The 26,668-nt window shown below is 52.2% G+C and overlaps 1 protein-coding gene across 4 annotated transcripts in view; it reads left to right on the plus strand.

Annotated features, from left to right (window-relative positions):
* Positions 1-26,668, plus strand: part of FLT4 (fms related receptor tyrosine kinase 4) — a 57,852-nt gene that overhangs the window by 13,478 nt on the left and 17,706 nt on the right. For all 4 annotated transcript variants that reach the window (XM_014886968.2, XM_088173607.1, XM_014886969.2 and 1 more), the window contains exons 2-11: positions 7,929-8,025; positions 13,794-14,065; positions 17,886-17,995; positions 18,892-19,054; positions 19,301-19,440; positions 20,138-20,309; positions 20,884-21,001; positions 21,585-21,736; positions 22,407-22,569; positions 24,304-24,448. In XM_014886968.2, the coding sequence (XP_014742454.1) occupies positions 7,929-8,025; positions 13,794-14,065; positions 17,886-17,995; positions 18,892-19,054; positions 19,301-19,440; positions 20,138-20,309; positions 20,884-21,001; positions 21,585-21,736; positions 22,407-22,569; positions 24,304-24,448 (1,532 nt within the window). The remainder of the gene's footprint in view (positions 1-7,928; positions 8,026-13,793; positions 14,066-17,885; positions 17,996-18,891; positions 19,055-19,300; positions 19,441-20,137; positions 20,310-20,883; positions 21,002-21,584; positions 21,737-22,406; positions 22,570-24,303; positions 24,449-26,668) is intronic.

Below are 26,668 nucleotides of genomic sequence, written 5' to 3' on the forward strand. Positions count from 1 at the left end.
CAGTTAATAGGGGCCACTGGAAGAGGGCTGGTTATGTATGCTAAGCAGGACATCTCGCCCAGGACTCCTGCAGAGCCATGGCAGTGGCAGAGGGGGAGCTGCCACAGGCATTTGGGTACGTCTGAGGATTTCTGTCCCTTTAGGGAGTGAATCCTGTGGACAGAATAAGTCCTGTTCCTGTCTGAAGGTGCCGGGCCCCCCCTCCCCTCCCTGCGCATCCCGCTGAGCCGGAGCTGCCCTCTGAAATGTCAGGGAGAGGAAGCAATCCTTGGCTTGTTAGTTTCTACAAGGAAATAAAACACACAGATGGTTCGAGCATCCTCTATCTCAAAGGCAGGAAAAGGATTCTCCGGGCAGGAGCAGGCAGCCAACAAACGCGGAGCGATCCAGGGAATGGAGGACCAAACAAAGCAGAGTCTGGCCAGCCCTGGCCCGCAGCAGAAAGGGTGGGCCGGCGGCCACCGGGGGGAAGCCAGCTCTCTGATGTGCCGGAGCATCCCTGGCTGGAGCGAGGGCAGCGAACAGGCGCTCCCCTGGGGCCCGGCGAGGCTGCTGACAGCAGAGATCCTGGAGGAGGTCTGCAGGGTGGCCCCGGCTGACCCGCTGCCCCCGCCGGACATGTGGCTACCTGACACGGGCTAACTTTGGCTCAGGACGGAGCCTCTCGGGGAGGATGGAGCAGGGAGCGAGCGCGGGGGGGCACGGCTAGGGAGAGGAAAGACGGCAGGAGACAGAAATGCAAACATGGCCTGACAGCCGTGGGGCAGGGGGAGGGGAGGAGGAAAAAGCAGGGTAAACCTGGCAGGATGGAGCAGGAAACCGGGCTGGAGCGAGCAGGGCGATGGTGAGATAGTGCTTCCTGCCAGGGGAGAGTGGCAGACAGATAAACACTCCCGGCAGGCGCTCCTGACCCCTCCTTGGGATGCTTTGGGATGACGTGGTGGCAGGACCCTGGGGCAGAGCAGAGTCCAAAAACAGGTGAGAGCGTGGTCATGCATTGGGTGGAGTCCTGCTTTGCTGCCCAGGGCAGCTGGCTCGGAAATACTTCGATATAAATCCCTGCCTGAAGGCACCAAGGGAACAGGGATACTGGGTAATGTTGCTCCTCAGGATAGCCCATCTCTTTTGAAAGCGGCTTCTGCTTTTGAGCTGCTCTGTTTCTCTTCCCTGATGGATGCCCAGCTTGGAAGACAAAATGTTGAAGGAGCCCAGAGAACCTGTGCCTTTTTTGCCTCGTTACTCATCAGTGCGGGTGGTTATGAGATACCAGAAAAGAACCGGTTAATTAAAGTTTATCAGCCATGAGAGGCTAAAGAGACCTGTTGGGGTGCATGCACTGAGGCCAAGCAGCTTTTTGGACTGAGGCCTGTTTGGCAAGAGCACCAGGCACTGGATGTGCAGCTGTGGAGTGCAAGGGGCTGGGGAAGCAGGGTGGAATGCCCAGCCTCAGGATACTGCTGCTCTGGCTGGGGCTCTGCTTGTGTTGTGTGTGACCTTGCTGCTGCCATGTAATGTGCTGCTTATGTCTCTGCCCACCCCATCCCACTCCCCACTTGGCTGCCAGGCAGGGGGATGCTTTGGCTGGGGTGTCCCCTGGTTGCAAGTGCTGAGCTGGAGGAGAGCCCTGTTCCTTCAGTCCCCAAATGCTCTGTCTGTTTGGACACGTGTCCTTCCTCCTCACCTGGCATTGCTGCAGACCCAGGATGCTTAGGGTATCTCTGAGTCTGGTGCCAAGAGAAAAGCATTTCCACCAGCTCTGGTGGTCCTCTGGTGGCGCCTTCATCAGCTCTCCTGGTGGTTCCTGCTCAGGGGGCTCCTGCCTCCACACACTAACTTAGCCACAGGTGTTTTGGGGCAAAGATGATCTCACACTGCTGGTGGTAGACAGGAAGTGTCAGACACCAAATAATGATGGCCACCTCTGTGTTCGTATTGACTGAGTTTCTATAATTATTTTTCCTTTCTGTCCCCTGAGAAAGGACACATGTCCTAGTTGAAGCAATGGAACATCTGATGCTTTGGGAATGTCCTCACAAACTGGTGAGGATAAAACCAGCCCCACTTTGATTTGATGTTGTTTCAGGGCTTTGAGGTCCACGGACGAAAATTTGTAGACCAGAGGAGCAATGCCTTGCCATTGGCACTGCCCACTGTGAGAAGGGGAAAGGAGCTGCCCAAGGCCTGAGTGAGCCCCTGGTGTGTGGGTTCAGCTGTGTGGCTGGGACTGTGATGCTGCTGTAGCACAGCACCAGGATCAGAGGGGCTGCTCCTGCACTGAGAAGCACAGCCCTCCTGTTTAACCCTTCTGAGGCAGGTCTGAACTGAGGGTCAACCCTGAATTATGGGACAGGGAACATCTTCCATGAACCCATAAAAAAGGGGTCTGCTCTGTTTGTCCTTGTGCACATGCATAGTTTGGGGGTGATTTTCAGTTTTCTATCATCTTTTTTTCATTGCTTACTCATTAGCCTGTTTCCATCTCTGTTTTCTTCCCAGCTTCACTGTGGGCCTGGGTGGCTGTCACCCTCCCCTGGCAGTCCTCTGGCACAGACTGCTGGGCAGAATCTGCTCTATTTTGGTGTCAGTTCCCACCATGGTTTGGGGCTCACTCTGCCCACTGTGAAGCTGGAGAGAAGACACCTGGTGTTTCATCCCTACATCCACTGGAGCCTGATGTTTATTTCTCAGCCTCGTGTGATATCTCATCTCTCTGCAAAACAAGCCTTCCTCCCTGCTGGAGAGCACTGGGAGGAGGAAGAGGAGGAGCTGACAGCCCTACTTCAAATTTCCCCTGCTGCTCTGCCAGCTGCCTGCTCCTTGTGTGACGTGGCACTCACACTTTGCAGCTCCAACCCACAGTTGGATGCTTGCCCCGTGCATGAGAACCAGTCACTCTATGGGGAAACTTCAGCCCTGTAGGTGGGAATTTGGCCTGGCTCTGCCTCCGGCACATGGACTTCCCACATGTCTGTGGGCAACCACAGGTCCTCCAGCACAAGGGAGACGAGGAATTGTAACTGGAGCAGGGGGGAAAATGGCACCTGAGGTGCCAGAGTTAGTTCCTGAGGGGCACATGCAGTTTTCCCAGAAAATGCTGCTAATTCAGACAAGTCCAGCCTGGAAAGCAGGAGAAGTCTGCAGAAAGAGCAGAACAAAGCTTCTCCTCCCTCTGCCCCCGTGATAGCTACTGCTGCTCTTTTGAATAGTCCCTCTTGTCCAGAAAGGTACCAGAATTTTACTAATGGCTGTTCAGGAGCAGAGCTTTGCTCACATAGTAACTGGTGCAAACAAAATTTTCCTTTTTAGAAAGTGTCAAAATCTTTGAGTTCCTGCACTGCTTTGTTGGACAGATGCTCATTAACTGGGAATTTTTGTCTGAAAACAGCAAAATAGAGGTGGGGCTGTAGCAGGGTCAGGGGAGCTTTGCTGGGGGAAAGGACACTCTTTTTTCCTTTCCAGCTTATCTTTTGCCCCAGTACAGCACTGGGGTGGGCAGGCTGGGCTGGGTGTGCAAGGTGCAGGGAGACAGGCCTAAGCTGGACCAGCTTTGCTTTGTGCATGTTGTCTTGTAGCCCTTGCCACAGGACCCCAAGGTGTGGTGGCAGGAGCAGGAGCTGGGGCGGTTAGCTGGGGACATGTGGTGGCTGTGACCAGAGCGATCCAGACCAGTGCCGGGGAAGGAAGTCAGCGAGAAGGACAGAGTGTGAACAAAATCCCTGTCCGGAAAGGCCCCGTTAATCAGTCAGCGGGGCCAGCTCAGCAGAGAGGGAGGGAAGGGGAAGCAGAGAGGGGCTGGGGTGCTGTGCGGGGCTTGGGGGAGGATCCGGTGCAGGGCTTCCTGTGAGTGGAAGCAGACGGAGAGCAGGAGCTGCGTTGTGCCATGCTGTACCATACCATGCTGTACCTTGTCCCACACACAGCCTTTGCTCTGTTCCCAAAGCCACAGCACGTGTGGCAGTGCTGGCTCTGGCGCTGATGCTGCTCTGCAGGGATTCAGCATCTGCAGCCACCACAAGGCAAAACCAGACCCTGTGTGGAGCTTTCCCACATGCCCAAGGGTGGAGAGGTGAGGCCAGGCTGCGAGATGCCCTGGGGTGGATAGCACTTTCCAAGGTGAACATGATTTTCCCCCGAGGCAGGGAGAGCCCTGGATGCAGAATGCAGCTGAGAGCAGCAGTGGTGTCAGGGTGCAGAAGGAGGTAGAGGGTCCTGAAAATGAAGCAGCCGCCAGCGATAAGGAGAAGGCTCTCAGTGCAGCCTGGCCCCTTTCAGAGCCACGTGCTGCAAGATCAAGGCAAGGAAAACTGCTGGGAACCGTGCTTCTCTGGAAATAGACAAGGTGTGACTGGCTGTGGGATCCTGCTTCCTCTCACCGCATCCCATCAATCCCCCTCTGTTTATTTTAATATCCTGCTGCCAACTTACTTGAAAAAAGCTGCAACCATCTTGAAAAAACAAAGCCAGAGCTGCTGCATGCCTTTTTAATTACATTAATGCTCTCCCTGTGCAAGGGCACAATTGGGTGTGCGGGAGAAAGAGGGAGCTGCTTGGAGGGCTGAGGAGATAAAGCATCAGAGGGGTTGGAGGTGGGGAAGGAGGGACTCAGAGGAGAGGAGACACTCCATGCTCTGGAGACATCTCCCTCGCACCCTGGGATTTGCCAGAGACACAAACCATCTGTGTGTCGGTTAGCAGAGATTTAATGGCCAAACCCAGCACCAAGTTCAGTGCTGGGGAGAGCAAAAGGCAGGAGAGAGCCATGGCAGGGCACATGCTCCCTCAGGGAGGGAAAGGGCAAGGCCAGCAATGGGGTGGATCCATCTGGCAAGCACAGAGTGATAGAGAATATTTTTCAGGGAAAGCTGATGGCTTTGAAGATGATTTTGCAGGCTGGGAATGGGTCTGTGCATCCCTTTGCCTGTTCTGGATGCCATGGGTGGCTCTGAGCACCGGCATTCCAAGATGCCAGGCTTAGTGTGGGGCATCAGTGTGAGTAGTGGGTCCCCAGCGTCAGCCAGCACAGGGAGTCCCCAGAGTTCCCAGGAATCCAGGGCCAGTGAAGAGGCTGGATGGCCACAAGAGCTGGCCCAGCAGTGCTGCCAGCAGCAGGAGTGTCCCCAGCCCCACGCCACAGTGCTTTCGGAGTGAGCAGTGGTTCCTTTTCCTGTTGTACTCACGGAGGGCCATGGACAGGATGCATCTGCAGGAATCCCACAGCCCTAACCTGCACAGATCGTACTTTTCCTTTTTTCCTCTCCACCCCCTGGTGTTGTTTGCTAACAGGTCACCAGGCAGCATGTGAAGGGAGGCAGGGGGTTATTTCTGCCGCCGACCTGCTCCCCCCAGCCCCAGTGGTGGGGCACAGCATTAGCCAAGAGACTTCTGCCACCTTGGCACTTTTGTAGCGGTTCAAGCAGAGGGCTCATGCCCTGCTTAGGTTTTAAGACCTAATTCAGTGCCTGTTGCAGCCATGAGCTCAGTGCCTGAGCTGGCCATGCCAGAATTTTGGGGATTGCCTTTCTGCTTGCTGCCGCAGAGCACAGACAGGATGAGAGGGTTTGCTGTCCCCAGCCAGCCCCATGCAAGCCATTATCTTCTGCATTTTGGGCTGAGCACTGTGGGGGTGGCAGGCACCCCCAGCTGTTCCCTGGGACGATGGACAGGGAAGCTGTGGCCATCTGGAGAGCAGTGTTTGCACTGGGATAAGTGTGTCCGGCATTAATAGGAAACGCAGCTTAGCAGACAGATTCCTTCCCCCGCCTCCTTTTTTTAATAAACCTTGTTACATTTTGAAGGGATTTTACAAAAAATGCAGTCATTTATTTTCACAGCCCCAGGGCACATTTTTTGTGTGTGACATCTGACGTCCCGTCCACCGGGGAAGGGGAGGCTGGAGGCGCAAGGCAGGGTGTCCTCTGCGTGGCCGGGCACCACGCAGCCCCGGGGAGCACAGTGACACCGAGCCGTGTGTGGAGTGACAAGTGATGGCTGCTGCTGTCGTTGTGGTGGAGGGAGAGGTGTCTGTGGCAGTGGGGCACGCACACAGGAGGTGGGCCAGCACTGCCCCCGGGCTGGCGCTCCTTCATGTGGGCAAGCGGAGGGGAGGTGGGAGATGGCGGGGGGAGATGGCTGCTGTCACCCTGCTGTTGCCATGGGGGCAGCCATGGGGACACCACCTCAGAGCGTGCGCAGGCGGGAAGGAAGTGGAGAACAATTGGGGAGAACAAGGCCTGGCAGCGCTGGCGGTGCCGCTCCGCACGTCCCTCACCGCCGGGTCCCCCCAGCAGCCTCTCCCGATGGCCCCCGGGCACTGAGGCTTCTCCACCAGCCTGGATCCCCGTGCCACCCCTGCGTCTGAGAAACTGGTGGCCATTTGCTGTCTCCTGGGTCAGGGTTTCCCGTAGAGAAACATTCCTTGAATCATTGGATGATTAAAGTTGGAAAAGACTTCTAAGATCATCAAGTCCAGCCCTTAACCCAGCACCACTGTGTTCACCACTAAATTGCGTCCCCAAGTGCCACATCCATATTTCTGAACCATCCTTTTGAACCATTCTTTTGAACACTTCCAGGGATGGTGGCTCTACCACTATCCTGGGAAGCCTGTTCCAGTGCCTGACCACCTTTCCAGTGTAGAAAATTTTCCTAATATCCGATGTTAACCTCCCCTGGTGCAGCCTAAGACCATTTCCTCTCATCCCAAGGCTCTCAACCTGTAGTCCTCAGGTCACAGTTTTGGAGGAAAGGTGTTACAGCTGCTTGTGAAACGCATGGAAACTCCACATCCTTAAGACCTCTCCAACTCTGCCAGATCTCTCTGATACCTGCGTTTGAATGCTACAAGGAAACAGACATGCACAGAACACAGTTGCAAAATGCCTCATATTTTTGTAGAAAGTCAAGCTAGCAGCATATTTTTGCATTCTTTTCTTCCTTAGCATTTAGCACCTACCTGAGTCACAGCCTCACATTCCATAACATTTTTCCCCCTCTCTATTTCTGGTTAGTTTGCTTGTTTTTGCAGTCAACTAGTCTTCTTTTGAATTATCTCACATCTCCAGAAGCTAGAGTTTTAAGATAAAGATCATGAAGTAATGACAGTTGGCAACATTGTGCTGAGAAAAACAACAGTAGTGTCTGAGGGTAACCGGTACTTCGAGATGTTTTGTCCATGAGGAGCTCACTAAGGGTGCGTGTCTGGCATGCCAGAGATGCAGATACACAAAAAGTGGGACTCTCCCTGAAAAGAGCTGGAAGAAGAGCATGATAATGTTTAATTGTCTGTCCCTGAGCCTGGATAATTTCACTCCTGGAATGCCTGTCCAGTGGTACGGGGAAGGGGCTGCTGCAATCCACAAAGGTTGATCCTAGTCAGGTGACTACACCTGAGAGTGCACCACAGGAGAAGGGCATTCCATGAATGCCTCTTGGCTCTGGAGAGCATCTCAGTACAAGCACATTTGTGGTATTTGGGCATCCCTGATTTGTCCCCCTGATTACAGAAAACTACGTGTGTATGGAAAAATCTCATGCCAGACTCCCTCCAGTTTAGCAGAGGGGATCATTTCAGAGCCCTAGTCCAAGGAAGCCCAATATCATTCACCTGGCGAGGAATTAGTTGAATTTCCCAGTTCCTGGTCTTCCATTCTTTTTCTGTCCCTCATCCATGCTAGGCTGTCTATCAGAGCCCAGGGACTGTCTGGCCCTGGCCCAAGAGCTGAAAGGCTGCTCACTGGAACCAGAAGGGCTTTAGGCAAACCTCTTATGTCCCACTGAGCTGGCATTAACTATCTTGTAGGAGCAGACCCCAAGGAGATGTTCTCTTCAAGAGCCTTTGCCCCTCTCTGGGCTCAGGATAGCTGCTGCCCACAGTGCTGGCCCAGGCTTGTGGATCTCTGCATCGTCCCCTCTCTCCTTTCTCTCCACAGATCTGGTGAGCAGCTATTCTATGACCCCTCCTACTCTGAGCATCACCGAGGAGGAGCACATCATCAACGCCAAGGACACGCTGAGCATCACCTGCAGGTAGGCACCAGCAAGCCTGGCTCTGTCTGGACTACTCTTACCTGGTGAGTGTTGGAGGACCAGGCAAGGAGAGCCCACCAGGGACACCCTGGCTGCAGTACTCCTGCAAATTAGCATGTCTGACTGCAAATCTTCTACATCCCCCAAGCGTGAATTCATCTAATTAATTGAAAAAGAAACAAAAGACGTCTCAGAGGATTCAGTGATAACCTCTGCTGTAGTATTTCAGAGAAGAAGAAAGACAAAGAAACATTTTGTGTGATTTGATAGCTTTGTTGTAAGCTCTTCAGGGAAACTGGTCTTCCTGACTCTCCTTGTCTTTCTCTGACGTTGCTTATTCTCACCTCATTGGGGCCACTGAGATTGAAGTTCTGGTTTCTAAATCTAGTGAGACATTTGGGGGACACTGAGAAATATCCATGGGAGAAGGCAAGGCTGCAGTTAGTGGTGGCTGTGAAAGTCTCCAGCTTTTCTAGGAAGATGGGATTTAATGTTCTCCCTTTATATATGTGGGTGAAAAGAAGCCCCAGCCAGGCCAGGTGAATAACTGTGAGAAGAGCTGGAGAACCTCTGGTCTTTTGGACACTGTGGCTCTGAGAAGGTGGTGTGTCTGAACTGATTTATCTATGCTGGGACTCTTGGCTGTGCATGTTTTCTGGACTGCCTCCTGTTTCAGAAAGCAGAAAAAAAAAAAAAGCTCAAACCATAAACAAGTGGGAGAATTGCCCAAGGTCAATTTTCCTGGAGTTTCCCTTCAGCAGCTGAAAACAGATCCATGCTTGGGATCCGAATGCTGGGTCCAATGGGGATCTAAATTCAGCGTGGGCCTCAAATGGGTGTTTCTCAGTGTTATATATAACCACAGAGCAATTACTGCAAACACTTGGCTGGCATTGTGTTCATGTCTTGTCACAAACATATTTAACTTTTCCTGGAACAGATGGCATTGCTTTTCCTTTGTGAATCAGTTCATAACCAAGGGAGAAGGACAGAGGAAAGGTTGTTGATATTAATGACTGAACTGATTTCACTCGGTCTGGGAAGCTGAGTGGTTGTGGGCTTGTTTTCATCTGGTGACTTGAGCCATTCTGTGCTGAGATGTAGGAAATGTGTGACTTGGAGGCCTGTCCATGACTGTCCGTGGGGGGCTGTGGTCAGCCATAGAGCCATTGTGGGAGCATAGAGGAAGAGAATGAAGTTTGGGGATTCCAGTGCTCTGCCGTGGTACTTTTTTCCACAGAGGAATGTGGGAACTGACACTCTCTATTAAAACCTTGGAAGAGGTGAGATTCAGTGAGGATATTCTGAATGAGCTTAGAATCAGGGCAGACCCTTTCTCAACAAGGGCCCAGAAAGGGACCCAGAAAGTGCTTTCAAGACTGTTGTCTATAGATTGAGCCAAGGTTAAAGGACATACTGAAGTTAGAGGTGTGGTAAAAGAAAGTGTCTTCTGCAACTGTGAAAGACTGAACTGGCCAGCTGAAGAACACGGGACCATCTGCAAACAGCACTAAAACCCACGTACCCGCTGCCCATATTGCTCTTTGGCTGCTCCTTGCCTCTGCATGCTGCTGTCCCAGATGTGCTCCTTGGGGCTGTGCAGTGTCCTTCACACCATCTGCAGATAGATAAGCCTCAGTATCTCCTGCATGGCTCAGAGCGTTTCCCTTTTCCTCCTGAGCTCTCAGTTCTGTGTTTGTCTGTCTTGAGGAGAGGGCTTTGACTGCAGGACACATTCACTTGAATGAAGAGTAAATCTTTCCTGGTCACTGGATCTCTAATTACACCCAGCTGCTTCTCCAACCTCTTCTCTGGACCATGGCCCACCCTGGGAAGACCTGGCTTGTGTTAATGGGAGCTGAAGGGAAAAACATGCAGACCACCAAGAGAACAGGCAAAGGAGAGGGTGATGGGGCAGGGTAGGGCAGAAACAAATACAAAATCAAATCCAGGATCCAGGGATTTCCTGCTGAGCATCGTGTTGGAGGTGACTTCAGTTTGACCCTGGTCTTCCCTTGAGAGCAATGTCCTCTGGCTGCTCTTTGAGCTGCCCTGGAGCCAGGAGTACAGGATTGCTTGAAGCAGTGCTTCAGCAGAAAGATGAGCTCAAAACCCCCATGTGAGACTCCCTGGAGACCTTTCAAGCTTCACCCACCGAGCGTGAGAGTCCTGCAGCCAACTGTGCTCTCAGCCTCCCTCACAGCAGCCTGGATCTCAGACATCCACAGCTCTGCTCCTGCTCCACAGCCCACCAAGCCCCATGGGTGACCAGAGTCCGTGCCAGGCCATGGGATAAGCAATAACTCTGGAGCTGGGCATGCTTAACAGATATCCAAAGGCACAAACACACACAAGCAGCCACCAGATGCTGAGACTCTGCTTCTGCAAATGCCATCATGTGCAGTCCTGTTCCCTTGTCACCCAGCACGAGGCACCCTTGAGAGGCCAAGACAGAGCAGGGGACCAGTGCAGGAACATTCCCCAAAAGAGATTGTGCCAGGGCTGGCTGAGAGCCCCAGGGATATTTTCATCCAAGCATGTGGCAGAACAAGGGGAAGGGGCTGATGCCCAAATGGACAGTGTAGCTTTTATTAGCTCCCATTCCTAGAAGGAAGGAAAGAATATTGTGAATCTCTGCATTCATGCCCTCAGCAGCCTGCGTGGGGGGAAAGCAGAGAGCTTGTGCTGTTCCAGCTCATGGGCATTGGATCAAATCCCACAGGAGCCAGCTGCACAACAGCAGAAACCTCCAGAGGGATCAACCTGGTCCTGGCTGTGCCATCCCATCCCATCCCATCCCATCCCATCCCATCCCATCCCATCCCATCCCATCCCATCCCATCCCATCCCATCCCAATCTTGCAGGTGCTGGGCACACAGGAGGGGAGCAAACCAAGAAAAAGGAGGACAAGGATGTCCTTTCCTGCCCAGTGACCTGCTGTTACCAGAGCTGACTCGCAGATGCACAAACCCGTCTGTGGCAGAGAGGAAATATTTGACCTCAGAGCCCTCTTGGCTCCCATGGGGGAAATGAGCACTGTGGCAGGGATGAAAGAATCTGAGGATAATGTGAAGCCCCACAGCCACTGCTCCAGAGTGGTGTCCAGGAGCACACAACACCTGCTGCTCTCTCCTACACGTGTGTGGCTGCTGTGAACATCTTCCATGGTGATGAGGGGATTCTGGTTTATCCCTGCTAAGCCACAAAGCCACGACCAGCTTTGCCCATCATGCCACGCTTGGGGGTTTCAAAGAGGATTGAAGAAGAGGGGTGCCAATTGCATAATCTCCCTTGAAGAGCATCTATCCTGAAAAGATTGAGGAAAACAGCTGTGGAGAAGACTACAGCGCATTTTTTCCAGCTGGCATCAGCAGGCTCCATCGCCAAGAGGCACATTATCACTGAGCTGAAAGAAAACAACTTGGGAATAAGTCTTGGAAGGTGGCAGATAGGAGGGAGGGAGCTATCTAAAACTGCTGCTTGGACCCTTCCCCAAATGCAGAGGGTAGATTCAGAAATAAATCCACGTGAGCCTGGCCTGCCCTCATTCCTGTCTTCTTCTGGTCCTCTTAACACACTGACTTGGACTCACAGTAATGCCCACACCTTCTGAGTCCCCACCAAGCCTAGGGACATATGAAACGGAATGAAAGCACATCTGAAAGGAATGCCTGGGCTGAGCTGCCCACGGGCTGGTAGGCATGTCTGTGTGCATTGGCCCATCCATGTTTAAATAAATACATGTCACTCAGCTACTGCAGGCCTTGATAGTTAATGAAACTAGGGGATCTGATAATGTGTGAAAATCCCAGTAGGTAAACAAACAGAAAGCGGAAACGCTGGAGACTTTTACAATTACCCTCCTCCAAGTGGAGTGCCAAAAATGCCTGGTCTGAAGCTCTCAGCTCTGGGCTGAAAGCAGGCACAGCCCCATGGTCTGTGCTAGTGCAGTGGGGCTGTGGACACAGCAGCAACAGCTATGGCAGAGGCCACCAACTGTTCCTGGTGATCAGTTTTACTGTTATTTTCCATGTGCATTAAATGGATGGGAAAAACTCAAAATTCAGTTCTTATTTTTATTGAAATGTTCACGAGGCTCTGGTACCTGGGAGAAGCTTGCCTGCGCTTCATGAACACAAGCTGAGCTCTACTTACAGTCCTGCCTCAGGCATTGATGGCATTTTTAGTGAAAGCAGAAGTTTGAGCTGGGTAAGAGGGGCTGTGTGGCTGTCCCCAAGGGCTCATCACTGCCTCCAGAGCCCTTGTGCTTGGCAACACGGGAAGAGTGAAGCACACTCTCTCCAAAATCATCTGCAGCGAGCTGGAAGAGAGCAAAGTCTGCAGGAAGATAAATCAGCTGCTGAAGACAAACAGAAAGGGGCAGAGATCTCTTCCCCCATGCTTGGACAGAAATCCTGTCCTCATGTCTGAGCCATTGTGCCGTCCAATGGCACCTTATCTTGCTTCCTCCTCGCTGTCCCTTGCTGTCTGGTGATGGTCACAGTCTGCCTGTGCTTAAAAACATCTGCCCAAGGAGCTGCCCTGGCAGAGGAGCTGCGTGTGCCATCATGTCTATTCCCAGCTTGCATAATAGATGAACCCAGTTTCCCCTCATAGAGCCAATGGTGCTGACAAAAGGCCATTTTTACCCCACAGCTGTCTCTTACGATGGCTTCTTTTTTCCCCCCATGTCTTTTTTTTTTTTTTTTTGCATGTACTTAAGTGACTTTCAGCTATTTGGCAAACTTTCAAGTGAGGGCTAGGTCTTCCTCTGAAAGGGGCTCTGATTCCACAGAAGGAAGCTTCCAGTGTGGAATAAAGGCTTGTTCTGTTTGTAGTAAACAAATGCAGTTATAACAAGCTACGGTGGCACGTGTGTGCACATGCAAGCTCCCACTCTAGAGACCCTCAGCTATATATAAAGACAAACGTTCTGTCTGGGAGTTTCTTGAGTTCCTGGATTTTTCTATCTGTCTTTGGGCTGCTGGTGAACAGGTTTGTGGTCATGCCATCAGAGAGGCGTCTGCAGCTCAGTGTCTCTGCAGAGGTGGGAAGGGGTGACAGCCCCAGGCCAGCTGGGGTTTGGAGGGGCTGCAGGGTGCTGTGCAGAGCAAGGGGAACCCCCTCCCACAGTAATGGGGAAGGAAACAGCTGGCAGCTGGCCAGAAGGCAGTCAGCTGAGCCTCCTCTTGTTTTCCCCTTGCTGTCTTTTATCCCTGACTCCCTCCTGCTTTTCTCTTTCTCGCTTTCTTTCCAGTCTGCTCTCCTTCCCCCATTCTTCTTCCCACTCCATTCATCACACAATGAGCCCCAGCCAGCAGCTACACTGAGCCAAGGGAAATCATCACATCCATGTGTTTCCCTAATAGCTCCGGACCCTTTTAATAATGAGAGGGAATAGAAAATAAATGGAACCTTTCCCTCAGAGCCCTGTGTGTTTCCCTGTCTCGGAATTCATACAAGTAGGACAGTGCCATGGGACAGAGGGGCCTGCTTGTGAGTGGGCTGATATCTTACATCTTAGCACAGCCAGAGAGGTGGCCTGGGGAAGGGGATGAGCCTTTGCCTGCCCAGCACTTAGGGAATCTGGTTGCCATTTCCTTGTGCTTGTTTTTTCCCTTGGAGGATGGCCATTCCTCCATGCCTCAGCCCCAGACTGATGACTGGCTGGGCCATGTGCAGGTGTGCACAGAGTCACACAGAGCTATAAAACCACTGCCTTCACCGTGCCAGCCCAAAGCTAATGCTGCTTTTTGCCCATGTCTAGAGGCCAGCACCCTTTGGAGTGGTCGTGGCCAGGGGGCAAGGTGGATCCTGCAGGGAAGGAGGAGACTGAGCTGGTGGCCTCAGCAGCCCCCAGCAGCGGCCGGGCAATCCAAGAGGAAGACTGCGAGGGGACGGGCACAAAGCCCTACTGCAAAGTGCTGGTGCTGACAGAGGCACAGGCGAACGACACAGGCTCCTATCGCTGCTACTACAAGTACATTGATGCCAAAATCGAGGGCACCACAGCAGCCAGCACCTACGTGTTCGTGAGAGGTAAGAGCTGTCAGTGGTGTGCAGGCTGGGGGCCTCGGGGCAGCCAATGCACCAACACAATATCAGGAAGATTAAACATCTCGATGTGCCTGCCAGGGCAGAGTGTGGCTGCTGCAGCCTCGGGGAGGGGGCCAAGGGCTGGTTCCCTGGAAGTGCAGGGAACCAATATCCGTCCATGCCGGCAGCGCCTGGGATTCAATTATGTCCCATCCTGGGGGCATCGCTCCAGCCGGGCTGGAATGCAGGAATTCAAGGAGTGAGAGCCTGGCCTCACTGACGCTCCACCACTAAAAAAAGCACAGGAGTTGTCTTCTGGGCAGCTGGGGGCTCCCTGAGATGCTGGTGGCCAGGACTGGTAGTGTTTCATAAAGCTGAGAGGGAGAGGATGAGTAATACGAACACTCGATGGGCAGCCTGTTCCCAGACCTGCCAGCCTGGGCTGCTGCACAGTGACAGATCCAGATGCCCTTCTCACACTGTGCAGGGGCTGCCCGTGCAGGCAGGGTTATGTGGTGTATTTTGGCAGAGGAGGGATGTTCACCAGACTGGGGGCTGGAACCCCAGCTTAGGGAGTGGCTGTGGGGCCAATACTCAGTGTCTCCGTGTCCCAGGGGCTCCTCCTCTGTCGTCTCCCCCACTGCTCACAGCAGGCTCCAGCAAGATAAATGAACTCTGTCCCCTGGAAACAGTTGGCTGAGCTATTTCTCTTTCCGCCCCCATTTATTAGGTGGTGCAGTTGTCATGAGCCAGGCAGGTCATGACATATAAGATGCATTTTTCAGAAGTCCCAGGGCAAACCAAATTCTGCCTCTGCAACTATGCAGAGAAAAATGCAGGGGCAAATCAGAAAAGCTGGGCAGCTGTTGGAGAGGAATTGAAGTCTGTTTGGACAATTGCTTCCTCCTTCCATGGGCTATGCTGCCCACCCTAAAACAGGACAGAGCCTGCCTGGATTTCAGACATCTGTGAGTTAGACAGGGGTCTTCAGACACTCTAGAGGGTTGTATCAGGATGGAGGCAGAGAGCTTCTTAGATATACTGAAAATGAGTACAACCCCACAATCTTACATGCAGGGAGTGCTTTTGCAAGAACTGATTTTCTTTGTGATCCAGCAAATGTCACTTTTCCCCCTGATCCACCTTCTCTCACCTTTAGCCTCTCTGCAGCTCAGGAGCTGCTCTCCTGTTTACCAGAGAGTGCACATGGTGCAGGTGAGGTGGAATAAATCCCACACTGTCAGGGCCCATGGGACTCACAGTGCCTGTGGATGGTGTGTATGTGACAGATCCTGCCAACAGCTCGCAGCACTGCTGTGCACATGGCTACACAGCACACGTTCATACTCAGCCCAATCAGGCTGTCCCCTCTTATGGTTATCAAGAATCTAGAAAACCTCAGAATCTGCCTTTCCAGACAGGACAGGCTTTCAGACAGGAGAAGGGACATGTCAGGAAAGCCCAGGCATGTGGTAAGCACAGGCATTGCAGAACATTCAGATAAAGCTTGTTCCTGCTGAACTGGGCTGCAATGTGAGACTGTCCCTGGAGAGCTTGGAAGAGCTGATGTAAGTGTTTGGGATGTTTGGAGACAGGATGATCAGACCACAGGTTTATCCATCAAGCTCATTTCTCATGTTAAGAGCTTGGTAAAATTGCCAGGAACAAAATATCTGTGCTTGCCTGGAAAAATGGGTTCTTCTGTATTTTACCTGCAATTCAGCTCTTAAACGAACTCTCCATGCATGTGTCTCCTTCCCATGTGTCTGGTTAGGTGTGTATTTTATTACAACTACAGATAGCACTGTAGACAGAGAATGCCTCATCAGGGTAGGATGGGCTTTGTACAGCCCACATCACATAAAGCTTAGCATGTATTAATGAAGAAGATGCTAAATTATTCCCATCCGACCCATTAAGGCAGTCTTAAGGAAATTTGTGATGTTGTCGGAGAGGGGAGTTAGTGCATGAATCACAAGCTCATTGGCAGCAGGACCAGCCCAGTAAATCAGTTCTTGGCTGCCATCTGAGATTGAAGGGGACCTCATAGTCTCTCACCTTTGGTAGCTGTGCAGCTCCTCCTTCTCACATGCCCAGGGTTCAGAAAAAGAATGAGAAACATGTTCACACTGGGAAACAAATCTGTGGTTTCAGAAGTCAGCAATCCTGTGGCAGTAAAAAACCCCAGGAAATAAAGATAAGAACTCTCTGAGCAACCCGCGTTTTCCTAAGAGGTGAGCAATACAGTTTCTTGAGTTTGGGTTGTTTCACCTACAGTGTAGAAAAAGTGCTTGACACAGAGGAGAGGCCTTTGCAACATGACTGTCACTGAAGCAGCAGCTTTACAGATCAAAAATTAAAGGTTTATGCACTTAACAGTGGGAGCACTGGGTTGGATTGGGTGGGGCCCAATGGGATTTGAACAACAGAATCCCCAAGTGAGGATCATTTCCAAATTCATCTTTGACTTGTCCCTTTAGATGGGTCTCTTTAGAGGTTGGGCATCAGAGGGAAAGAATCTCAGATGGGACAAACAGATGTCCTCATGCTACACTCCCTTGAAATCGATGGTTTAGCTGAAACACGGGTGAATAAAACTAAATGTAGACCACTGGGACCATTTGGTCTGATTCCAGTGTACCAACAGCTGTAAAATCTCCCTTAGCAGGCCTCAGAGGCAGCCCAGTGCCTTCTAGATGGAGACCCATCACCCCCTTATAAAGCCCCCTTCACCCAGGGACAATTTCTGTGACTAAAGCCAATCATGACCATGTGCTGGATGGACATTTACAGAGGAGAGATGCTGGCAACACCATGCCTTACGAGACTAGGAACCAGTCTCTATTCAGAGCATCCCGTGAGGCATAAAACCCTGTGGAAAAGGGCAGGCAGGGGCTGATAGTACAGAATAAATCATCTGACACTGAGGCCACCAAGCAGCCTCACCATTCTTTGTGTCTTCCAATTTTGTCTTCATTCCTTTTAGTCAGCCTGGGTCATGCTGATTCTACACTGGCTCTGCACAGAGTTTAGTGTATCATCCCTGGCCTTGCTAAGTCATTTCATAATGATTATTTTTGGGTGGTTTTGCTCTTCCTGTCAATATTTGTGCTTGCAGCAGTTGGGCGGCAGTGGGGTGGCAGCCCTGGAAAGCTCAGCTCATGTGTTTATCTGCCGGCTGGGATGGCTGCAGGATGACATCTGCATTCCATGGCGCTGCGGATCACTTCCTCAGCAGCAAGGTCGAGGAACCAGGGCTGCACCAGGGCAGCACAGCCCCACCAGAGCAGCACAGCCCCACCACAGCAGCACAGCCTCACCACAGCAGCATAGCCTCACCACAGCAGCATAGCCTCGCCACAGCAGCACAGCCCCACCACAGCAGCATAGCCTCACCAGGGCAGCACAGCCCCACCAGCCCCAGCAGGGCAGCACAGCCCCAGCAGCCCCACAGCCAGCAGCTGGGCAGGCACTGAGCCCAGGACACGACGCGCTGGTTTCATAAAGGCTCAGGCTCAGGCAGAGACCTCGAGGGCTCCGGGAAAGGGGAGGTCATTTCCCGCACTGCCCGCATGTCACACAAGTGCCGCTGCAGCGGTGCCGTGTTTGGTGTGGAGCCGGCTGCCTTGGCATTCCCAAGCTCCAGGTGGTTCCTCTGACTGTCACATGAGGCAGATGGGGCTGAACAGCTCAACACCACTCCCTCTGTGAAGCTTATGCTGTGTTAAGGAAATTCAGAAAGCCTCCTTTTCTACTGGTTGTTGCCTTTTCACAGTTTTTTTCTTCTTTTTTAGTAGTTGTTCTCCCCATATCTTTTCTACAGATTTTGAACAGCCATTTATCAACAAGCCAGAGACCCTCCTCATCAGCAAGGAGAACACTTGGGTACCATGCCTCGTGTCCATCCCAGATCTTAACGTCACACTGACCTCGGTGAGAGCTCGGCTGCTGGGAGACTCTGGACTGAGATGTATTGCATTTGTTCTGCATTTGTAATTGCCTGAGTGGAAGGATGACAGGCACTGCCAGGAAAGGAAAATGCATGGGATACATTTTCCATGGAAAGTACAAGCCACTGGCTTCCTCGTTTTATTTGCTGGTGGAAGCTGTGCTGTCCAGTTCCCTTGGGCAGACCCCACGGGTTTCCTGCCAACCTTCCTTGTCTTCCCTGGAGCTCTATGAAACAAGACAAGACTTTGTTTTAAACCCATTTCCCCACAGCATCCCCTGTTTGCCTCATCTCTGTGATCTACACCCCTCTAGGTGTTTGGCATCCCCACAAGGGAGGAGGCTTCAGCCCCGGGGCTCATGACTAAAAACAACTCTCTTATCAGTTTGCTTTTGCTTTTGCCTTCCCCCCCTCGTTTTTTTTTGGTTTTTTTTTTTTTTTTTACAATGCAAATACATCCTTCCAGGATGAGTGTTACTATTGTACAAAGGCCTCCAGGGACACTCTGGGGGCCAGGGGCCTTTCCCTTGCCCGGGAAGGACACTACCCAAGGTCAGCACTCATCCCCGTGGGGCTGATGTTTGGGACATCAGCATCAGTTTCCTTAGCTATCTCTAGAAATTTCCATTCCTGGAAGTCTCTGGCCCACTCTGCAGACGGGGAGGCTCATGGTGCAGGATGCAGCTACTCGGGGTAGAGGGGAGGCCACGATTCCTAGATGGCAAACCCTTGGGGGGAGAGGGCAACAGGCCAACACAGCATGATGCTGTATCATTTCTTCCCACAAAAGGCATGTGTTAGCCACCATAAAGCCTGGGAGGGGTGGAGTGGTAGTGCTGCTACCCTGTGATTTCAGTTGGCAAAATGTTGATTTTTCCAGCAAAATTTCTTCATCCACCCTGACGGGAAAAGCACTTTCTGGGACAACAAGAAGGGAATGCAGGTGCCCACACATTTGATCAGGGACTTATTGTATGTCCACTGTGAGACTGTAATCAACAAGAAGGTCTTCAAATCCAATTTCTTCATCATCCATATAGCAGGTGAATATTTGGGAAGGTTCAGGTGAGCAGTTTGGGTGGCTCTGAAGTCCATCAGTTGGCTCATGGGATGGTTATGGTCCTCTCTAGCTACACAAACTCTGCATGGTGCTTATATCTCTTCTACTGTGTGTTGGACAGAGACACACCATGCAGCAGGAGGTCATTCCCAAACCTCCTGTAACTGCACAGCCTGAGTCCAAGAGTTACTAGATCAGAAATGTCTTTTCATTTCCTCTTCTGCATCAGGGAGTGAGCTGTATGACATCCAGCTGTATCCCAAGAAAGCCATGGAGCTGCTAGTGGGAGAGAAGCTGGTCTTGAATTGCACAGTGTGGGCTGAGTTCAACGCTGGCGTCCAGTTCCAGTGGACTTACCCTGGCAAACAGGTACCAGCAAACAAAGCAGCCCCTTGTGCACTGAACTGTTACCCTCTGAGTCGCCCCCTCTTGACCCTTCATTGTTCCTCTTCACATCATTGGCAGGGCTCTGCTCCATAATCCTGACCATGCTGTGCCCTGGACATCTTGGTCAGAGTGTTTTCCTATTTTTTTATCCTGCAGCAGAGGGCAGACAGAAGGAAGATCCTTTCTCCTGGCAGAAAGCTCCTTCCTTGCCAAGGTGTTATTGCTTTGGGCTTCTTGGGAAAACACTGGCTTCACTTTCACCAGTGAAAATCCAGAGAAAACTTGATTGATTTAAAAAGAGCTACTCTAATCATAAAACCCTTGTAACCAACAGCCTGCAAGGTGGTCCCTTCCCCACTGGGTCTCCTCCTCTTGTATCCTCCAGCTTTTTTGAATAGTGAGACAGGGGAGTCCCTTGAGAACACCATTCAGTTCATGGGGCCCCCAGCCTGGTTCCTGGGCTACAAGAGCAAAACACGCTAAGATCTGACCCCAGCCTGAGGCAGTCAGTGCACAGAATACATGCCCTTCCATCCCTGAGGATGGCAGTCAGCTGTGCAGAAACCTATCCAGGTAGAGACAAGCACTGAGCATCAGGAATCACAGCTGTGAAGAGCCCATCCACACAGCCCCATCCCAGCAGTGTCTTTCATCCCCTTCTCTCTGTCATCTCCCACAGACGCAGCGAGCAGTGATCGAGTCTGAGCACAGACAGTCCCTGCAGACACAGACCGAGCTCTTCAGTACCCTGACCCTCCACAATGTCAGCCAGCAGGACCTGGGGAAGTACACATGCACTGCCACCACTGATGCCCAGATGCTGGAGGAGAGCACCGATGTCATTGTGCATGGTACAGCACCTGCCAGTGCCCTGCAGAGCCACAGGCAGAGCCCAATTGCAACAGAGAGCCAACCCCAGACTGCTTGGGCAGAGCGGCTCCTGAACCTCCATGCACTCTGCTTTAGTGAAACACAGCCCTCCTCCAACCCCTCAGCCCTCCTGCACCCTAGCACCACGCTGGGAGCAGAGTCACATTCAGTAAGGTCCCAAAAGGGAGGGAGATGCCAACACCAAATTGGCCCAAATGTGGTGGAATGGCAAGACACACATATTTTGCAGCCCTGTGGCAAATGCAGTGCTCCTGTGGCATGGCTGGCCTGAGGGGCACCAGCTGCAGTGCACAAGGCACCATCTGCTTTGGGTGGCTGTTTATTGGCAGCAGAAAGTCACAGGGCAGCCCAGCCTTCCTGCATCCCAAATTTTTCCCAAGAGGGAGACAGAGGCAGCTCTTCAGCTGCCAGGATCTCAGCTGCACTATCATGACACCCCACCTTGGTCCTTGCTGTTGGTCCCTGTGGAGAGCAGCAGAGCTTTGTGACACTGTCTCTTTGAGTTCTCCTCCATTGTCCCTTTTTTCCTTGCAGAAAAGCCCTTCATCACTGTGGAGTGGAGGAAGGGCCCAGTGATAGAAGCCACTGCAGGAGATGAAGCCGTGAAGCTGCCAGTGAAAGTCGTGGCTTACCCCCCACCAGACTTCCAGTGGTAACTTACCTTTCTTAGCTTGAGCCACCTTCTCCTCTCCTCCTTTCCTCTGCCAAATAGGGAAGCCTAGCCTGGCTTCCTTGCTAGGTCCTTCTGTGGCAAAGATTGTCACAAATGTCACTTTTTTCCACCCATGGGGAGTCATTTCTCCCACGTCCTGGTTCTCAGTTGCACAGCCTGGCTTGGCACCTCTGCACTGTCTGGAGGGGCCAAGTGGAGTTCCCACAGGACTTGTCCCTCTTGTCCCTCTGCTGTGACGATCACAGCCGCCCAGAGGAACAAGGCACTGGGATGGGTTGTGCACTTCATCAAGCTGCACTTCCATCAGAGCTGACTGGAGATGGGAGCTCTGCACCCACTCACTGCTCAGGGCAGAGCTACAACACCCCCAACCCCACACATATCCATGTGACACAATGTGCAGACCCATACCTTGGGTCCAGGGAAGGCCCAGGGGTCTCTCCAGAGAGGTTCTCAGTGCTAGCAAGGGGCACCCTGACTGCACTCTTGTGGGGACCCTTTGCCCAGCTGCCAGTGGGACACTTCCTCCCCATGGCTGCATTTTCTCTCTGCCTCCCCGCAGGTACAAGGATGGAAAGCTAATTCCCAAGCAATCTCAATCTTCAATGCAGATCAAGGATGTGTCGGAGCAGCACGCTGGGACATACACGCTGGTTCTGAGGAACAGGCTGGCAGGGCTGGAGAAGCACATCAGCCTCCAGTTAATCGTCAATGGTAAGGGGGGGCCAGGGCTGGAGCTGGGGGGAGAGTGCTGAGCCCATGGCCTCAGCCTTTGGGCTGCTCTGAGAACAAGTCCCTGTTGCTGTCCTGAAGCAGTTGGTACCTACATCACCTCTTCCTCCCCCGTGGCACAATTTTGTTCCTGGTTCCCTCACTTTGGGCAGGATATGTCATTGCTCAGGACCCACTTCCCTATTGCAGTTAGAGATGCTGCTGAGGGTGACCCTGACTGATGCAGACTTGAGAGCAGGGCAGCTACCACACAGATGAAGTCTGGATCTGAAGTAGTTCCTCTGGGTGGGAAGCCCCTGTGGAATTTTCCCACAGCAGAAACTGGTCCCTGTCGTGCAGGAGACAGATGCCAGCTAAAACAGTGCTGGAAGGGCACTGCCGGCTGGAGATGTATCTCCAGCAGGCTCTGTGACCCTGTGCTCTGAGCCCTGCAGCTTCCAGACAGTTCCACACACCAGAGAAAGGAGAAATGATGACACTTAGATCTGCTTAAGTATGACCTTCTGTGCCTTGCAGGCCTGGGTTTCCCTGAGAGCCAGCGAGCTGTAGTGCCCAGGCTGTCTATAAATGAGCCTGGGGAAGGCTGTGCCAGGCCTGGGGATGCAGTGGCTGCAGTCTGCAGCTGCTCACAATGTCACTCTGATCCTTGCAGTTCCTCCACGCATCCATGAGAAGGAAGCCTCTTCCCCAAGCATCTACTCCAAGAGGAGCCCCCAGGCCCTCACCTGCACTGTCTATGGCATCCCAGCACCAGAGGTGATCCAGTGGCAGTGGAGGCCGTGGATGCCCTGTCGGATGTTCTCCCGACGCAGCCTGTAAGTGCCATTTCTTCCAACACTTGTGTCTTGTCAGGCCACCATCATGGTGTTATGGGCTTCTTGTGACCGTGGCTGTGCCCCCAGCTGTGTCTTGCTTTTGCTCTTGTCTTGCTTTTACCTTGTGGGAAAGCAGAGTGGAGACACTTGTTATCCATGTGGGAGTTTTGTCCAGGCTGGCTGGTCCCAGACACCAACAGCTTCCTTAGCATCCTCTGCATTCTCAGCCACCTGCATCTGTCAGTGGATGTCCATGGCCCAGCCACACCTGACAGCACCTGCAATGAAACCACTGATCACTGTGCTAATGGGGAAATTGAGGCAGATTTCAGGAGAAATTGTCACAGCCCCTTGGTGAGACCCCAAGACAGCAGCTGAGGGTCCTGGCCACTCTTGCCAGGAGGTTCCTGTGGTTCTTCTGTCCTTTGTCATATCCTGGGAAGCAAAAGTGCTCATAGGGCAGCTGCTGCTTGTGGGGAAGAATTGCTGAATCCTGGGGAATTGCCAGATTTCTGTCAGCTGCTGGGATGATTTGCCTGGGGCAATAGGTAGGCAGGAAGGGTGCATGCCCACTGCCCATGCCCTGAGAAGCTGAGGCAGCATCAGGCAGGGCTGCAGTGGCATTTTTTAATGACAACCTCACCAGAAGAAGGAAAAGGGATGCTGAGGAGTTGTAGCCAGAGTAGTCAGGGTGGAGGACATCAGGGTGCCTGGAGGAAGCCAGGTCCCGCAGCCCTGTGCAGGCTTTTGCCAAGCCAGGGACGCCAGAGAGCTTTCCATTGCATGCAAGTGCACTGTGGCCCTGTCAGGAAGCAGAGGGGCCCATGAATTATGAGCACTGTCTCCCAAGGCCACCATATTTCTGCCTAGCACAGCTCCAGAGGATGCAGGAGGCTTCTTTCTAGCTTCCTGTTGTTTACACAGCTCACCAGTGTGTTTGCCCCGCCAAGTGCTCTGCCCCACACTGCCAGCACACACCTTTGCTACAGCTCCTGGGCCCTCCGCTCTCCTCTGCTTCCCTGTCACCCGAAGCCTCTCGCTTCTATCCCAACCCACATTTTTAGGCAGACCCTCCCATCTTCCACCCCAACCCACATTTCAAAAGCATCCTGCAGGCTGCAGCATCCCAGGTCCCTGACACATTTCAGCACTTCTCCCCATCCACCTGTCTCAGTCTGAAGAGGTACCATCATTCCCCTGTGAGATGCCAGCAGCACCTCTACTTGGGAGGTCTCCCTCCTGCTTTTGCTGACTCGGGGGCAGCAGGAGCACCCCTGGGTGCCATGCCCTTGGGTATTGCACCATCTGCTCTCCAGGCCAGCACCAGCCAGTGACACCCCTGACTCTCAGTCCCAGCATCGTTTTAATGCCTTGGTGCTGAGCAAAATGACATCAAGAGTTGCCCTAGGCACATGTGAATCAACTTCATCCTTGCCTTTCTCAACCCTTAGCAAGGAAAGATGAAGCCTCAGGCCTGCAGGTGAAGACACTGCCCAGAACAGCTGTTTCTGTTCCCTGCCTCACAACTACAAATTTTTGCCTCACTGTTGGTTGCAAGGCACCCTTATAAAGCACGTCAGAATTGTGTCACTGAAAGACCCAGGAAATTTTGCAGAATTATAGGACAGGGCCATCAGTTCTCTGACACAAAGCTACTTTTGCTACCTTTTCCCCCACTAACCTTCTCTCTGTCTCTTTTCTCTTTCTCCTGCTCATCCCTGGCTTCTGGGTTAGCAATAGCAGGCACCGGGCAGCAAGGCGCCATCAGCGGGACCGGATGCCCGAGTGCAAGGACTGGAAAGATGTGTCACAGCAGGACGCTGTGAACCCCATCGAGAGCATTGACACCTGGGTGGAGTTCGTGGAGGGGCGGAACAAGGTGAGACTGTATTCCAAACCATCCTGGGACAGGGAGCTGGAGACGGGCACGGGATTCCTTTGCAATCAACCAGAAAAAGTGGCCTGGAAAGGGGCCTGGCAGAGACAGATTTGGGGAGGGCTTCACACCTCTGCTTCTAAAGTAAACCTTCAGTGGCAGTTCCCAGCCCTGGGTCGCCGCAGTACCAGGTAGCCCCAGGGCGAGGGAGAGCTGTCATCTTTGAGAAATTACACCGTGTCCAGAGAGGCTCCCACTGGAGCTGGCTGCACAGGAGAGATTTCATGGATTGTTATTAAACACAGGGCATCCAGCTAGGGAAGTCATGTGGGACAGGTGCTATGGGGGCTTCCATGGCCATTTCTGAGCATTTTGCATGAGCTCATGGGATTGTTATGGTCCTCTCTAGCTACACAAACTGCAAAAGTACTACACAAAATCCTGGGCAGGAGAGCAGGAGTCACAAACTGACCAGGAAATCTCTGGCTTTGGGAAGATGCATGTATCTGGTGGGGGATTTCATCCAGCTGTCCCCATCCTGGTGGGGTGAGGGTGGTTTGGAGAAGCTGGCATCCATCTTCTGCAGCTTTGTGAGTGGGAGAAATGCGTGCTCCACAAAGGCACTTCTCCATCGCAGCATTTCCTTTCTGGAAGGAACATCTCTCCCTCATTGCAGTGTGTGACCTGCTCGCTGCCTGTTTCTTTCTGTCTCCGGGGTAGCCACGAGTGTCAGGTCTGCGCCATGACGAGGTTCCTGTCCCCACTGGTGTCGGGCACCAGCCGCTCACAGAGGGATGCAGAACAAACAAATGGGCCCCTGTTTCCGAAAGTCACTTCCTGTTTTCCTACACACCTCTAAAGGCACTTCCCGTCCCCTGGCCTGGCCGGGAGTTCATCACTCTGCCAAAAGGGTGGCAAGGGCAGATGCTTCTCCTCCCAGAGCAGCTGAAGGGAGAGTGAGGGATTGATGTTCCCCAGGGACACAAGCAGGGGTGGTGGGAGCTGCTGGGTGAGAAGCCCTTGTGTCCCACTGTGGATATGACACTTTTATTGGTCATTTTTGATCTTTGCTTATTTTCCCCATTTTCTTTCTCCTATTCCTCAGCTGTGTTGTTCTCATTCCATCTGTTTGGTTGGAACTGTCCTGGAGCTTCAACTTAGGTTGTGCATTCCCACGGATGTGCAAGAGCTTTGGGAGAAAAGAGCTCTTCCATTTACAATGGGATACTACATCCTAAAATCTGCTTTCTCTCTCTCTCCTTGTCTTTCTGCTGGTCTTCTCTTACCATCCTCCTGGTTTTTATTGCATCTGTAAAGGCCAGAACGAGCCACAGGATGCACAGTGCACAGCCATGCACTGCAGGCAGCAGGATGATGTCAGATCAAGAAACCCCAACTCAAACATAACACCACAGATCAGAAGGAAAATCCCCAAGAAACAGGAAAGGCAGCACACAAAAGTGCTAGCAATAGGGTCACTCTGGTTGTATGAATAACCCCAAGAAACGGAAAAGGCAATGCACAAAAGTACCAGTAATAAAGTCACTTCAGCTGTGTTGAGTATGCACTGAATGAATGACTGTTCCTTCTGGTTAACACAACCTCAATATATTGCCCCTCAGAACGGAAATGCTTCCCAAAGTCTGTAGCATATAAAGGCAAAGAAATTTCCCCATAAGAACATGTTAATTTTGCATTTTAAATGCCATCACATTATAGGGATTTCTGCATGTGTTTAACTTGTCATTTAAACGGGAGCCTCAAACTGCAAATCTCCTCTAAGGGGAGTGCTTGTAACACTTTTGGTAGCTCACACGTGCTGTGTGAGCCAGGAGGAGGAGGAGGAGGAGACCAGCCTTATTCCCCAGCTGCTTTTCCTGGCTTATTTGGAGGCAGCATCCCTTGGGTCTATGCTCCCAGGATGGCAGCCTGGCTGTTTGCCCAGTCTTAGTCATGTCTCACTGGAGGGAAAGAGGAGGAAGCTTTTAGGACCATGTCTATGTACACTTGGAATTCAAAGGAAAATGACAGCTCTTCCTGAAGGGATGAGAGCTGGGTTGTTTTCACAGGTTTGATTTCTCCTTATGAATAAAAGGAGTGCTTGCAGGTCTGTAAGTACCCATAAATTCCACTGAACCCTGTGGGACACTATGTAGTCACTTAAATGCAGAGGACTCAGGGAATCAAAGCCCTGGTGTCCTGTCCCTTTCTTCCCACTGTTAT

This window comes from Sturnus vulgaris, chromosome 15 (genome assembly GCF_052056855.1).
Source record: "Sturnus vulgaris isolate bStuVul1 chromosome 15, bStuVul1.hap1, whole genome shotgun sequence".
Classification (NCBI taxonomy): Eukaryota; Metazoa; Chordata; class Aves; order Passeriformes; family Sturnidae; genus Sturnus; species Sturnus vulgaris.